The sequence below is a fragment of the Zootoca vivipara genome, chromosome 2 (genome assembly GCF_963506605.1).
Source record: "Zootoca vivipara chromosome 2, rZooViv1.1, whole genome shotgun sequence".
Taxonomy (NCBI): domain Eukaryota; kingdom Metazoa; phylum Chordata; class Lepidosauria; order Squamata; family Lacertidae; genus Zootoca; species Zootoca vivipara.
In genome coordinates this window covers 42,016,295-42,031,500 of record NC_083277.1, presented here as the reverse complement: position 1 = coordinate 42,031,500, position 15,206 = coordinate 42,016,295, and the positions used below count along the sequence as shown (strand labels likewise).

Below are 15,206 nucleotides of genomic sequence, written 5' to 3'. Positions count from 1 at the left end.
CTACCTACCTGTAACTGGAAGACTGATGGTCTGCAGGGCCACAGGTCCCACATCCCTATTGTAAGGGCTGGAGTGGTGGGATCCAGTGAAGTGCCCTGCCCGCCTGTCAAAATTGGCACCGCTGGGGTGGGGAGATAAATATGTGGTCTGCAGGCCAGAAATGATTCCCCATTCTTGCTTTAGAGCTTTGGGTTTACTATAATGTAAGCACTCGTCTGCCAGCAGGTGGAGAGTAGCAGGGAGCCAGCTGGGAGGGGAGGAAAATGTGATGGTGATCGGCAGGTACTTGCCATGTTCCATAGTCAGGCTACATGGCCAGCAGCAATGGAGAAGATTTTCAAGCAGACCTAGTTACTTACTAGCAGGGTTCCAGCTTAAGGCTTAACAGGCAGGATATCTTGCAAAGGAAGGTATTGAGAGAATTGCAGAGGTGGACAGACTGTGAGTTATAAATCTTTGCAACCACACTTTCCTCCAGGGGAATCATTCATGCCAGTCTGCTGAAGACTGAAAAGTGCAGGCTCTAGGATGGCAACAGAAGGAGCAGAGATTGTTGTGCCTTACAGCAAGAGCTTAGTGCACCAAATTAGAAATACAGGCATCAGGGTTGTGTTCTGAGAGTCTGCTTGTCACTGGAGATGAGAATCATAGAACTGTAGAGTCGGAAGGAACCACAAGGTTCATCTAGTCCAGGCATCCCCAAACTCGGTCCTCCAGATGTTTGGGGACTACAATTCCCATCATCCCTGACCACTGGTCCTGTTAGCTAGGGATGATGGGAGCTGTAGTCCCAAAGCATCTGGAGGGCTGAGTCTGGGGATGCCTGATCTAGTCCAACCCCCTGCAATGCAGGAATCTTTTGCCCAACATGAGGCTCGTACTATGACCCTGAGATTAAGTGTTTCATGCCCTAACAACTGAGCTATCCCATGGATGAGAGGTTGTTCTCAGGGCTGCAGGAATAACTGAGGTTGAAATGTTGATTTCTCCAGCAGAAGCCTAGAGTTTGGAAGTAAAATATACTTGAAGAAACGTATCAAATATCTGTGTACTTGTTCTTGGGAAATCTGCTTAGTATTCCAATGTGTTACTTAATGCTGTCCTAAGAAAAAGGTTGCTTTAAGCATAGACACAGAACTGTAGTAGTAGTAGTAGTAATAATAATAATAATAATAATAATAATAATAATAATAATAATAATAATAATAATAATATTTTATTATTTATACTCTGCCTATCTGGCTGGGTTTCCCCAGCCACTCTGGGCGGCTTCCAACAAAATATTAAAAACACAATAAAACATTAAAAACTTCCCAAAACAGGGCTGCTGCCCTTCAGATGTCTTCTAAAAGTCAGATAGTTATTTATTTTCTTGCCATCTGATGGGAGGGTGTTCCACAGGGCGGGCGCCACTACCGAGAAGGCCCTCTGCTTGGTTCCCTGTAACCTCACTTCTTGCAGTGAGGGAACCACCAGAAAGCCTTTGGCGCTGGACCTCAGTGTCCGGGCAGAACGATGGGGGTGGAGACGCTCCTTCAGGTATACTGGACTGAGGCTGTTTAGAGCTTTAAAGGTGAGCACCAACACTTTGAATTGTGCTTGGAAATGTACTGGGAGCCAATGTAGGTCTTTCAGGACTAGTGTTATGTGGTCTTGGCTGTTGTGTTCCAAAGGTTGCAGAGTTGTGACAACAGTTTTTCTGTTGCATTAATCAAGCTTCTTAGATATTCCACTGGGTAGTCAGACTGGGACTCCAGACAGCTTACACAAATTAAAACACAGAAGATTTTAAAAATATTAAAGAGTAATTAAACTCTTCTTCTTCTTTGGTGATCACTCGTAGCCGAGTAAGGTTGTCTTCCATAAACACGGTTTTAACAATGGGTCTCTAAGTGACTTATATTAAACATATATATTATATTATATATATGTTATATAATTATATTATATTATATTATATTAGTGACTTATATTAAACTATAACTGAATTACAACAATATAAAGAAACCTACGTTTTAGCCAGAGTAGACCTATTGAAGTTAACCGACCTAACACAGTCATATTCATTCTTTATAGTAGATCCATGCGGAGTAAAACTTAGCTGAATGGACTTTAACAGGATTTTAGCAGCCTAATGGTTTACAGAAATGCACGCCTGAACCCGAGCCTTTTATACACAGAAGGAAGGCCTATTGAGCTTAATGAGGCTTCCTTCAAGAAATTGTGACATGGTCTTTTCATGAGCAGGATGGATCTGAAGATAGGCATTGCAGTTCTTTCGCTTAGATACACACACATGGATAGTTTCTTGCAGCTGAGACAGCTATTAACATATCATCCCTACCAAGCCTCCTGTTCCCTTGATCTACAGGATAGATCACGTATTCACCGGACAGACAATCAGGAACAGAGGAGCCAGGGGCTGCCGGTTGATAAAAGGATGAGGGAATGAGTAAACTGGCTTTGCACACCTCGGCCTGCCAAGAGGGAGAGAGGCGTCTCCAAGCCTGGCTGGGGAAGAGATAAGCAAAGTCAATGGTAATTAACCCTGAGCGTCTGAAGTGCAAGCCCACATTAGGAGGAGGGTTAATGTGCACTTGCTTCCCTGTCACTTCCTGGCATCTCCCCCATTTCCTTAGGAGAGTGGACAGGACCAAAAGAACAGAGCAAAGAATCAGTGGAGGAATTGGGGGTGGGGTTCCATTCTGCCCCTCCCCTTACAGGCTGTTGCTAAGTAGCTCTGGGCTGAGCTGAGCCTACCCAACAGACGGACTGGTGGATGAAGAAGTGCCTCCCCATCAGATTCTCTGTGTTTATCACTCTAGCTATTTATGTTATTATTATGAATATTTATACAGTGGTGCCTCGCTAGACGAATTTAATTTGTTCCATGGGTCTTTTCTTATAACGAATCCCATAGGAATGCATTGAATTTTTTTATTCATTTTTTTCCCATAGGAACGCATTAACTGAATTTCAATGCATTCCTATGGGAAACCACGATTCGCTAGACGAATTTTTCATAAAATGAATTCGTCTAGCGAGGCAACCTCCGCTAGAAAAAACCTTTCGTTAAGCGGAAATTTCATTAAGCAGGGCATTCGTTAAGCGAGGCACCACTGTATTCATTATTTAATTTGTAAGCCACTCAATAGGCTTCTGAGCAGTTTTACAAGTGTAAAAAATCAATTGCACTGAAATACAAATGCACACAGCAAAGCAACCCCATTCAAACATCTATCATTAGAACCGGCAATAAAGCAACCCCATCAAAACAACACAGCAGTGAAAACAGGAGACATAAGGTGAGCAGATGCGAAGGAAGGCAGGGCCTTTGGTATTTCTGAATAGGTTTCAGGTTTTCTTGCCCAATGCATGGCAAGCTTTGCTTGCCAAAAAACCCCTCTTCTATACAGCTGTGAAATATCTTCCTTTGTAGTCACGTCAGTCTGGTGCGCAATCTTGCCGCACATGAGGGGTCTTCCTTTTGGGCCACTGCTTCTGCTCTTCTAATTTTTAGCATTACTGTGGGTAAGCTCCTGAGTCACCAGGCCACAACGCAGAGATGCTGCTTTTACCTGTGGAGTGGCCGTGGGAGACGAGGGTTGCCCAGTCCCGCTGCTTCCCCTGATCATTGCCAGAAGAAGAAGAAGAAGAAGAAGAAGAAGAAGAAGAAGAAGAAGAAGAAGAAGAAGAAGAAGAAGAAGAAGAAGAAGAAGAGAAGTTTGGATATGATATCCTGCTTTATCACTACCCTTTCCCTTCCTCCTCCACAACAAACACTCTGTGAGGTGAGTGGGGCTGAGAAGTGTGACTAGCCCAAGGTCACTCAGCAGCTGCATGTGGAGGAGCGGAGACGTGAACCCGGTTCCCCAGATTACGAGTCTACTGCTCTTAACCACTACACCACACTGGCTCTCATAGGTGAGAGAGAACAGGGTAGGAGAAGTCACACTTACCCCTTCTCTCCTCCTACTTCACAGATGAGCAGCATCTGTGGGATGTGAACTGGCAACCCTATAAACCCCCATGTGGTGATACTCAATACCTGGAATTGGCAGGCCAACTGGAAGTGACCATTAGGGGGCAAGGAGAGCCCAGCTGGGTCAGATCAAAGGTCCCTCGGGTCCACTCTCCTGCTGCCCACATTGCCAGCTAGATTATGCTTCCAGGAAGGCCACAAACAGGATCACAGAGGCACACTCTCAGCATCGCACCATTGCTCTTCCCCTTCCTCTGGAAATAGTAGTATGTAGAGGAAGGATCCTTCTGAACCTTGGAAGCTGTATTCAGCTGTCATATCTAGAAGCCATGATCTAGATTGAGTCTTGTGGAGCAAATAAGGAATTTGCAGAAAGGCAACACTCTAGTAAGAGGGCAAAGGCAGAAACAGATTTACATAAAATGTGCACATTCAAAGGTATAGCCAGAGAGTTGCTCTCTATTTATTTGCATTTATGAATTGTTTCCTATAAAATGTCTCCAACAGAAACATCAACCATTAAAACAATTTCATAAATAAAAACAACTTCAGTGCAGATACAAACTGGGATAGAAAGAAATCTCCTCTTGAAATGGCTGCTTGAAGAAGAACCAGAGAACTAAAAAACACCTGGTGGATAAAAAAAAAAGCTCAAGAGATCCTGCACTTAGCCGAAACTCAGGATGCACAGAGTTTCTTTAAAACCACAAGGACCATCTATGGCAGGGGTCCCCAAACTAAGGCCCGCCTCGTAACAATATCCGAGGTGACCCTTCCTGAATCCCAAAATGGTTTTCAGCCTTCTAGGGGGACAGTGGACATGATTTTCACCGCTCGACAGCTTCAAGAAAAATGCAGAGAGCAAAACCAACCCCTGTATTTATTTATTTATTTATTTATTTATTTATTTATTCATTTATTTATTGACCTGACTAAGGCTTTCGACACTGTAAATCGTAATGCCCTGTGGACTGTCCTTCTGAAAATTGGCTGCCCAGATAAATTTGTATACAATTTGTATACATCATTCGGCTCCTCCATGATAATATGACAGCAACAATCGCAGATGACAATGGCTCTCAAAGTGAACCATTCACAGTGGGATCAGGTGTTAAACAGGGTTGTGTTATTGCCCCAACTCTATTCATTATTTTCATTGCCATGATCCTACACTTTGTCAAAGGGAAACTCCCCACCGGAGTAGAAATCATATATCGAACAGATGGAAAGCTCTTCAATCTGAGCAGGCGGAAAGCAAAGAGTAAGGTTACCGTAACTTTCGTCATAGAGCTTCAGCTATTGTACTACCAACCTTACTATATGCTTGTGAAATATGGGCCACTTATAAACGCCATCTCCAACTCCTCGAAAGATTCCATCAACGGTGTCTCCGAAAAATTGTGCACATCACTTGGGAAGACAGGCGAACTAATATCAGTGTACTGGAAGAAGCAAAGATCACCAGTGTTGAAGCAATGATTCTTCAACATCAACTTCGTTGGACCGGTCATGTTGTGCGGATGCCTGGTGATCGTCTTCCAAAGCAACTACAGTCATACCTCGACAACCGAATGCTTCGACTTCCGAAGGTTTCGACTTCCGAAGTCAACAACTCCTGAAGTCTTTTAACCAGGCGCACCCTGCATCTGTGTTCTGCGCCTGTGCAGAGCGGCGCACGCGGTCGACGCATGTGCAGAAGCGCAAAATCGCACTTCGCGCATGCGCATCAGCGGCGCTTTGACATCCAAAAACCTCAACTTACGAAGATGGCTGTGAAACGGATCATCTTCGTAAGTCGAGGTACCACTGTACTCTATTCCGAACTTAAAAATGGAAAGCGTAATGCTGGTGGTCAACAAAAGAGGTTTAAAGACTGTCTCAAGGCAAATCTAAAAAAATGTAGTATAAACACTGACAACTGGGAAACACTGGCCTGCGAGCACTCCAGTTGGAGAACAGCCTTTATCAAAGGTGTCATGGGCTTTGAAGACACTCAAACTCAGGATGCAAGGGGAAAACATGCTAAGAGGAAGGCACACTTGGCAAATACACACTGTGATCAACTCCCACCCAGAAACCATGTCCCCACTGTGGAAGGATGTGTGGTTCCAAAATTGGCCTCCACAGTCACTTACAGACTCATTGTTAAAACCGTATTTATGGAAGAAACAAGAATTACCAACAGTTGAAGAATGGCAAATGAAGATGATGGACTTGCTGAACTGACTGGGAGAATCCGGGATCAGAGGGAAGAGATGGCGGAAGAAGATTGGAAGAAGTTCAAAGTTTATTTAGAGAAATATTGTAGTATATAAATTTTCTTTTTTAGAATGTCTTTGGAAGGAAAAATATTTTAGGCTTAAGGTTAGAAACAGATGTTTGTGTATAATTTAAGATGAAAGTAGGCAAGTGTAATAATGTGAAGAATTTAGAGTAATGATATAGTTGTAAAACTAAAAAGGTTAGATTATGAATCATGAATCTGCTAAATATGAAGTGAATGGAAAATCAGTTAGGGGGGACTTGGGGAAGTCCTCATAACAATGATTAGAGAAAAAGAAGGAAAGATAAGATTATATTTGTATTGTTTTTTGCTTTCTTTTTTGTGTTTGTTATTGTGTTTGTGGTTATTGTGTTATTGTTTTTTAGTTGTACTGTATTATGTGTTTTTGTTCTGATATGTGTTAATATAAAATGAATTAAAAAATTCGGGGGAAAAGAGAAAGATTCCTGCATTGCAGGTGGTTGGACTAGATCAGGGGTGTCCAACTTCCAAGAGACTACGATCTACTCCCACTATAAATAAACTGGCAATGATCTACACACTGGAGGGGAAAAAAACATGTTTATGGAAGACAATCTTACTCGGAACAAAATAAAAAAATTCCTTCCAGTAGCACCTTAGAGACCAACTAAGTTTGTCATTGGTATATGAGTAATCGCCAAAGACACAAGCGAGATAGAAGCAAGCAAAACAGCGGCTATAATTAAAATGCAACCCACAACGAGGAAGGTTGCGACTACGTGACCTGTGTGTTTGCTCGTTCTTCAATGCAGGAGTTTCTATCTGCTAATGAGCACCCACAAGGCCCCTGCTGCTCTCCCGTCTTGTGGGTCTGTCTCTCTGAACTGGACTTATGACCAGATAGCCCTTCAGATAGAGGACTCTAAAGCAGGACACGTGTCCACCCTGCTGGAGCTAGCATTCAAGACCCAAGAAAGGGTCATTAGTGTGGTACAGCCCAAAAGAACCAGAGGTGTAGAGACAGCAGCAGCAGCAGATAGTGCTATGGAAGTTTGAAGCCCATGAATATTTTGCGAAGCTTCTGTCTTTCCAGTTGGAACAGATTAAATGTGGCTCCCACTCCCGTCTTCACTCCCCCTGGTATCAGACTGGAGGGAATAATTACGGATCTCATCAAAAAGAGGGCGCTTTCATTTCAGAGACAATGGGAAATGCCTCAGGTTCCCCTGGGGGTGTGTGGAAACTACACAGAGCCCCACCATTCCCTCTTCCTAGATTTAAAGAGGTGGCGGCTCCCTCTTCAATAGCTGCATAGATCATCCTTGAGCTTTAGCAGAAAGGGGATGAAATGGAGGAGCAGGCTGATGAAGGAAGGCGTCTTGAAAACAGCGCTTTTCTCAGCCCTGAATCAGGATGCCCCTCTGAGCCTAGATAGGCATTGCTTGCTTGTATCAGATTGTGTGTACAGGTAATTTGGTCCGTCCTCTACAAGACTTTATCTCCTTCTGGATGAATCATAGTCCTTTTCAGGACTATGACTCTAGCACTCATTACTCAACTTCCTCCAAATCATCACAAATATTATCTATGATGGGGAGGACCATCTCTGAGTGTTGTGGCACAGAGACAAATAACAAATCTCCTGGATATAAAAAGAAAGCTATCGTAGGGCCACTTGGAAAAGCATTTTCTTTCTCATTTAATCTGTTCCAGGCCTGCTGAGTTTTCTAGATTACCTTCCTTATTGCATTGTTGTTTACTGACATTAGGGCACATTCCAGTGTCAGCCAGACAGATTTGTACAGTGGTACCTCGGTTTATGAACACAATTGGTTCCGGAAGTCTGTTCATAAACTGAAGCGAACTTTCCCATTGAAAGTAATGGAAAGTGGATTAATCCATTCCAGACGGGTCCGCAGAGTACTCAACCTGAAGCGTACTTAACCCGAAGCATGGGTGTAATTGGTTCCGGAAGTCTGTTCATAAACTGAAGCGTTCATAAACTGAAGCAAACTTTCCCATTGAAAGTAATGGGAAGTGAATTAATCCTTTCCAGGTGGGTCCACGGCGTTCGTAAACCGAAAATTTGTAAACCGAGGTGTTCATAAACCGAAGTTCCACTGTACTGTGAAATGATGGTAAATTTGGATTGTGAAAACAGTTTGATCTGTCAACCAGGGATGACTATAATCTGTAATTACAAGCCTTGTCTTTTGAATAAGTGTTTTGGAAGTGCCTTCTGGTGAATATCAGATGGGCTCCAACCCTTTTGGGAATTTGGCACCCATTGAGGACCTTTTCATTCCACCAGGCCTTCCTAGAATGATGATCCTGGCCTGGTCACTATTAATTTTGGAAGAGTATAATGTTATTTTAATAGGGTTTTTGTGGTATTCATCAAATTGTATCCATTTCTGTTTGGTACATTGCTTTGAGATTCTTTTGGACATAAAGCAATTAAGAAATTTTATAAATAAGTACATAAATAACTCCCCCATCCCCCCCCGACCCTTAGCCTTCCAGATCTCTTACTGGCTTCAGAGACAGTCTTTTACAAAGCCCTCTGCTTAAATAGTGCTGCTGGAGATGCATAGCACATGTCTTTTAATGCTGCTTGATACTTGTGAGGAACAAAACCAATGGACAGGGTGAGCTGTATGTTGGCCTAGTAGCTGTGGCAACTGTCCAGTACAGTGTAGCAGGAGGTGTTCATCTTTCCCTGCTCCTTGTGGTTAGTTTTCCATCCACAGCTCTAGATCTGCCTAGATTTGTAATACTTCCATTCTAGAGCGCCTCTTTCAGAAAACTATAGGCATGATGGGCTCCTTAGAATCCTAGCCAGCCCTCTCTTTGCCTCTGTCTCTTAAATGCCTCTCTTCAGCTTCAGAGAAGTGGAAGTGGGGGGGGGGGATATTGGCATTTGCAAACTAATTGTCTTTTCTGGCCACAATCTGGCAAGAAGCAACTGCTTCTCTCATTGTTGGATCCAAGGCTGTGTGGCCCTCATCATAACTGAGTATTGGGACCCATTTCTCCCCCCTGTACAAGGAGAACATGAGCCCAGTAGTACACTTCTGTCAGACTTGGAAGCAAGTCCCCATTTTTCGTGGGAAACCCCCAGATTTTAATCCATTTCTCGCTGTTCTCCCGAAGGGAAAAGAATCCTGGAAATCCCCCGGATTTCCTACCTGCCAGAGGCTCCATTTTGGGTGCTGGCGCCGCCTGATTTGCAGTGCCCAGACATGGGTAGCGCGGCACTGGAAGTCGCTTCTACGCATGTCTGGACATGCGTAGAAGCAACTTCCGGTGCCGCTCCGCCCATGCCTGGGCACCGGAAATCGGGCGGCGGCAGCACCGGAAGTTGCTTCTATGCATGTCCAGACATGCGTAGAAGTGACATCCGGTGCCGCGGTGCTGCTGATCCCGCATTTTTTAAGCGGGAGACTTGGCAGCTATGCTTGGAAGGTGTGAGTGATTCTAATACCCAATCCCATGCGAGAGCTAGACTCTGTGCTCTAGTGAACCGGAGCAGTATTTGAACTCAGATGTGCTGCGATGCATGGGATATGAGCCTTGCCGACAAAAGGTTCGAAGGAATTAGCTCTCAGCTGGGCCCAAGAGTGGTTGTCTCCTCACCTGTGTACAGACTGACAAACCACTGGCAAAGAGAACTCCCCTTTCCCAACACTCTGCATTCCTGTTCAGCCAAGGGGAAACTATAGCAGCAAACCTGACAGGCCCAGTATTGGTGACGACAGCGAAGAGTTCAGCTTGTCAGTTCAGCTTGTCGGAAGGATGGTGCATGCTCTGCTTCGGGTTCCCCAAGGCACCAAATGGTAGATGGCGACACCAAGTGGCTCTTTGGGGACACAACAATACAAACAGGAGAGATCTTCCAGAAGCCACATTTAGGGACGCAGATTCCAGTTGTGTTGAAAACTGCCCCGGCTTGGCAGCTGTAATGAGCAGAGATATTTGCTGTTGCTAACCACTGCCGGGAGCTCCTCATGGTGCCCGTCCAGCAACTGTGGCAATTCTTTTGAAAGAGATAGATGCCGTCCGTTTCCCCTAGGGCTGCTACCTGGCCTGCTTTAAACTAGAGCAATAGGCTTCTTGCTGCCTCCTCAGTAGTCAACAAGCATGGTGATGGTGGCAGCCCCGTGTACCCTGCCTGCGAGTGGAAATTGCTAATATATGCACATTGTCATACTAGCTCTTACAAAATGCTCCCCACTGAACATTTCTATCTGGATGGATGACCTTGGTGTTTCATGCTCTTATCAGCTAATTATGAGTCCCCTGGTGATGGCTCTGGCGATACTCGTGTTAGAAAACAAATCTTTTTAATGCATGAAATGGTGAGGGAATTGCTAGTCCCCATCCCAAGCTGTTTTCACGCATATCCCTGGAAATGAGGCCTGCTGAAGCTTCAGGAGAGTAGGCCTATGTGGCTGGTTTGACAAGAGTAAGGGTTTGTGATATGTTTATAAACCTGAGGGAAATTCCTCAGCTGAGTTTAATGTGCTTTTGTGAGGAGAACCATACATGGGTGTCCACAGGAGGGAGGGAGTTCACCCTCTCCTGTATGAACCATAATTACCAGCTTTTTTTATTTTTTAAGCAAGCTTTTAGCACTTGTAGAACCTGAAATATGAGACAAAATGTACAGGTATTATTCTCATTTCTGAAAATGAGAAATGGTCACCCTGCCTTACGGTGGAACTATATATAAGGATTTTGTTCCTGGTAAGGAAGACTCGACTGAGGGATCTGCTGTCATGGCCAGCCCATCAGGAACTTCACACAATCTCTTTCTTCGAGTGACTGGAAGACACCAATTCTAAGACGAGTAAATGTTTGCCTTGTGTGTAAAGGAGCTAATCTAATAGACCTTTTCAAATTAGTTCACAGGAGATATTCGCTGGGAGTTCAGCATAAGTTTCTCCTTGGCCGTGTGGAGCAACCAATAGCTTTCAGGGTGGTGGAGCTGAGGTCCTTGAGATAAAGCTGGAGTCTGAAGGAGATGTCATGGTTCTCCGTGGTGTATATGGCAGTGGGCAGGGTTTTGATCTCCAAAGCATGGCTTCCTAAACTAGAATGCTTTGATGCATGAAGTTTTACATATGGTATAATCAGGAGGAAGAGGCTTATCAGGCTGGAAGCTGTTGCACCTGGTTGGCTTTTCTGGAGCACCACAAACATGATTGACAGTATGCAGACATATTAGGTGCCTTGTCTTAGCAATCTATATATTACTCCACCCTGTTCAATGCCAGGAACTCTCAGCCTTTTCCTCTTCCACTCCCAGAAGCCCCTTGATCTATTTTCTTCTGTTCCCCCCCCCCCAACAGGTGATAATTGTGAGGTGGATAGCCGGGCAGGACGCTGCGTCCCTGGCGTATGTAGGAACGGAGGCACCTGCACCAATTCTGCCGATGGCGGCTTTCAATGTCAGTGCCCACCTGGGGGCTTCGAAAAGCCTTACTGTGAAGTGTCTACACGTTCCTTCCCCCCAAAATCTTTCATCATGTTCCGAGGACTTCGCCAGAGGTTCCACCTGACCCTCTCCCTCTCGTAAGTTATTTGAGCTGGAGCCTTGTTATGTCAGTTAACAGAATAGCCATCTTTCAGCTCCAGCTGATGATAATCATTTTCCATTCTGCTCTCCAAAATGCATTTGCCTGACCTTTCTGGGTTTCTCCTTCATACTAGATTGGGCTGAGATATGAGCTCTAGCTGAGTGTCTACTCTTCAAATGTGGCTTTTAAAAATCTAGCTGGAAGAAAAGAAGTTTATTAGAATTAAGGTAAAGGTAAACGACCCTTGACAGTTAAGTCCAGTCACGAACGACTCTGGGGTTGTGGTGCTCATCTCGCTTTACTGGCCAAGGGAGCCGACTTTTGTCCACAGACAGTTTTTCCAGGTCATGTGGCCAGCATGATTAAGCCGCTTCTGGCAAAACCAGAGCAGCACACGGAAACACTGTTTACCTTCCCTTACCTACTGTATTTATCTACTTGCACTTTGACATGCTTTTGAACTGCTAGGTTGGCAGGAGCTGGGACCGAGCAATGGGAGCTCACCCTGTCGCAGGGATTCAAACCGTCGACCTTCCGATTGGCAAGCCCTAGGCTCAGTGGTTTAGACCACAGTGCCATCCACATCCCGCATTATTAGAATTATTATTAGAATTGCCAACCCCTTTTTTTCTCCTTGCAGAATGGCTGTTATCTTATCATATCATATCATAATCTTAATCTGTCGTACCCACCCTTCACCATAAGGTCCCATGGTGGGTTGCAGCAATTAAAAAACACAATACAATAGAAATTAAACAAGTGCAGCTTTACCAGATATGGGATGCAGTGTTAGCTCTCACTTGTTGGATGTTGGCCTGCCATTTAAGGCAGAAAAAGAAAGACACCAACCCTCCTTTTTTCTTGATGGTTGAATCTTAATCTTAATCATTCTGCAATAGCAACATTCTCTTCAGCCAACTGTACCTGATGAAATATTGCCCCAGGGAATGTCATAATTCATCTCAGGCCCAGGCTAGCTCATTAAGAACTCACAGAAATGATTATTCTTTCTCTGCTTTATCACTGTATTGTTTTGTTTAGATTTGCCACCTTAGAGCGCAGTGGCCTCCTAATCTACAACGGACGTCTAAATGAGAAGCATGACTTCTTGGCTGTAGAGATTGTGGATGGGCAGGTCCAGCTGAAGTACTCCACAGGTAGGTGATGCAGATGGGTCTGCAGTACCTACTTACCTACTTTCTTACAACAGGGGGTGCCTCCTTTGTAGAGCTCAGCAGGGAGGAGGAAGAGGACGAAACCAGAATGAGTTGGCTCTGCCTGACATTGGGTCTGGCGCCACCTACTGTTGGCCTCCCTGCTTTCTGCTCTACCAGCTCCAAGGGACACAGGCTCCATTCTCTTATCAACAGAAGAGTGATGGCCGATGTCTGTGGTTTTTTGGGACTCCTGGTACTGCAAAACATGTTCATGATAGAATAGGGTGGGGTGGAAAGAGCTTTATTGGAGAGAAAGCAGAATCAGCAATGCAGGACTGCAGAAAGGAGGTGCAAGTGAAACTGTTGTGGGGAGCAAGTGGGTTCCAGGGCTCAAAAGGACTAACACAGGATGGGTTGGGGGTGAGGACTAAACACAAACAATGTACCTGGCTCAGAAGATCATATTAGCAGCCCTGCAGAGGAGCACGGGGCTTTAGGAAAGCATTCAGGTTTGAACTCCTGGTGTGTGCCTTGTGTCTTCAGGGTCTGTACCTGAAAGTGTGATTCTTTGTGAATCTGTGTTGAGGCATTGAATGCATTGGTAGAACAGGATAAGCCGGTGGGCTGGGTTTCTGTGTTGCACTGTGTTTGCAATCAATGGTGGTGCGTTTGTAACCCCTGAGACTGAAGAGGAATGCTGGGTTATGCTTTGCACAGGGCAAAAGGGTTGAGTGCAAAAGCTCCCCCAAGGACGTTCACCTGGCACCTTCACAATATATCTTTAGGTGTTAGGCAAAAACATTTCCCTTCTCTCAGGCCTTTGGCTAATTAAACAATCTATGGCCTTTTAAACTGGGGGCATGTATAATTTTTTGTTCGTTATTATGGTACATATTGTTGTAAACTGCCCTTTGAACTTCAGATGAAGGGCAGTATAGAAATTTAATAAGTTATTATAAATAAAGAGTGTTAATGGGGAATCACAAGGGTACTATTTATACATAGGTAAAGGGTGTGAGCAGGCATGAAGTTGGGGGGGGGAGTATAAAATGGTGTAGATTGCAAGGGAACATATTTGTATGCGCAGCAATGTTTGTGTTCACGTGCCTGTATAATATGTATTTGTACGTCGTCGTATCATGTTGGGTCTGAAGGTCACAAACAGTCAAATTAGATTGTGTCTCAGAGGACTAGTTAAGCATGCTTTTCATGTTGGGATAAATGATGGAGCTGCGTCAGTGGGAAGCCATGTTCTGTTTTAAGCTGTGGTTTAAAAGGCATCCTGTTATATGACACAACAAGACCACCCACCCAAAACCATGTCCGTTATACATCAGTTTCCATCGGAAGATATATAGCCTTTTGTGGGCTGCTCAACTTCAAAGGCAATGTTCAGATGTCAAGTGCCTTAAATATAGTTACCGAAAGGGCTGTTATTTCCGGGACTCTTAATGTATCTGAGTCGATGGCCGGGGTGCAATGGCTGACCACAGCCACAAATAGGAACCCAAGAGCTTCAGCTTGTTTGCTTGCTTAGCTGCAGGGGGAAAATTCAGATCAACACTGTGATACTGGATTCCTCAGCTTTGCTTAGGAGTGCATGCATGTTTATGTGCATGCATGTATTTATATTATTTACATTCCACCTTTCAATCCTAAAATCCCATAACCAATTAAATTAGACAATCAGCCTATTTAATAAATGACCAAAAATACAAAGAATGAAGGCGGGAACCACACATTTTTAGGGGGTTGGTTCTCTCTGTTGCCTTTTTAAAAGCTACCAATCACCTCCTCTTCCTCAAATTTAATCCTCTTCAAAAAGACACTACCAAGTTGTTACATATCCTAGACAGGATTTGGCTGTAACAGGTTCTGTTCAACATGGGGAGCTGATGTTTGGAAGGGCCAGGCAAAGATTAGCTCCAAAGCAGCTGCCTTTCCTATGTTCCCTTGCCAATATACTTGGAACCATTTGACTGAATCGCTTTGAAGGGTGCATGCCTTCTTCCTAACATTGTAGTGCCTTATTCATTTCTTAGAAAGCGTATCTAGAAATACTAAATTAATGCTACTGTATGTTTCAAAGCAACTTCTCTCCCTCTCTGTCTTTCTGCATATGCACAGCACATGTGTTATCATGCTGTCTTCCACAAGTTGTGCTTTTACATACATGCCTACATGTGATGAACTGTCAGTGATTATATGGGCCAAAGCGAGACTCTCTTATCTTGATATGTTTG

The 15,206-nt window shown here is 44.3% G+C and overlaps 1 protein-coding gene across 1 annotated transcript in view; it reads left to right on the top strand.

Moving 5' to 3' along the window:
* The window catches only part of CELSR3 (cadherin EGF LAG seven-pass G-type receptor 3), an 84,389-nt gene that overhangs the window by 32,113 nt on the left and 37,070 nt on the right, over window positions 1-15,206 (top strand). The window contains exons 3-4 of the mRNA XM_060271027.1: window positions 11,579-11,801; window positions 12,848-12,963. Of these exons, the coding sequence (XP_060127010.1) occupies window positions 11,579-11,801; window positions 12,848-12,963 (339 nt within the window). The remainder of the gene's footprint in view (window positions 1-11,578; window positions 11,802-12,847; window positions 12,964-15,206) is intronic.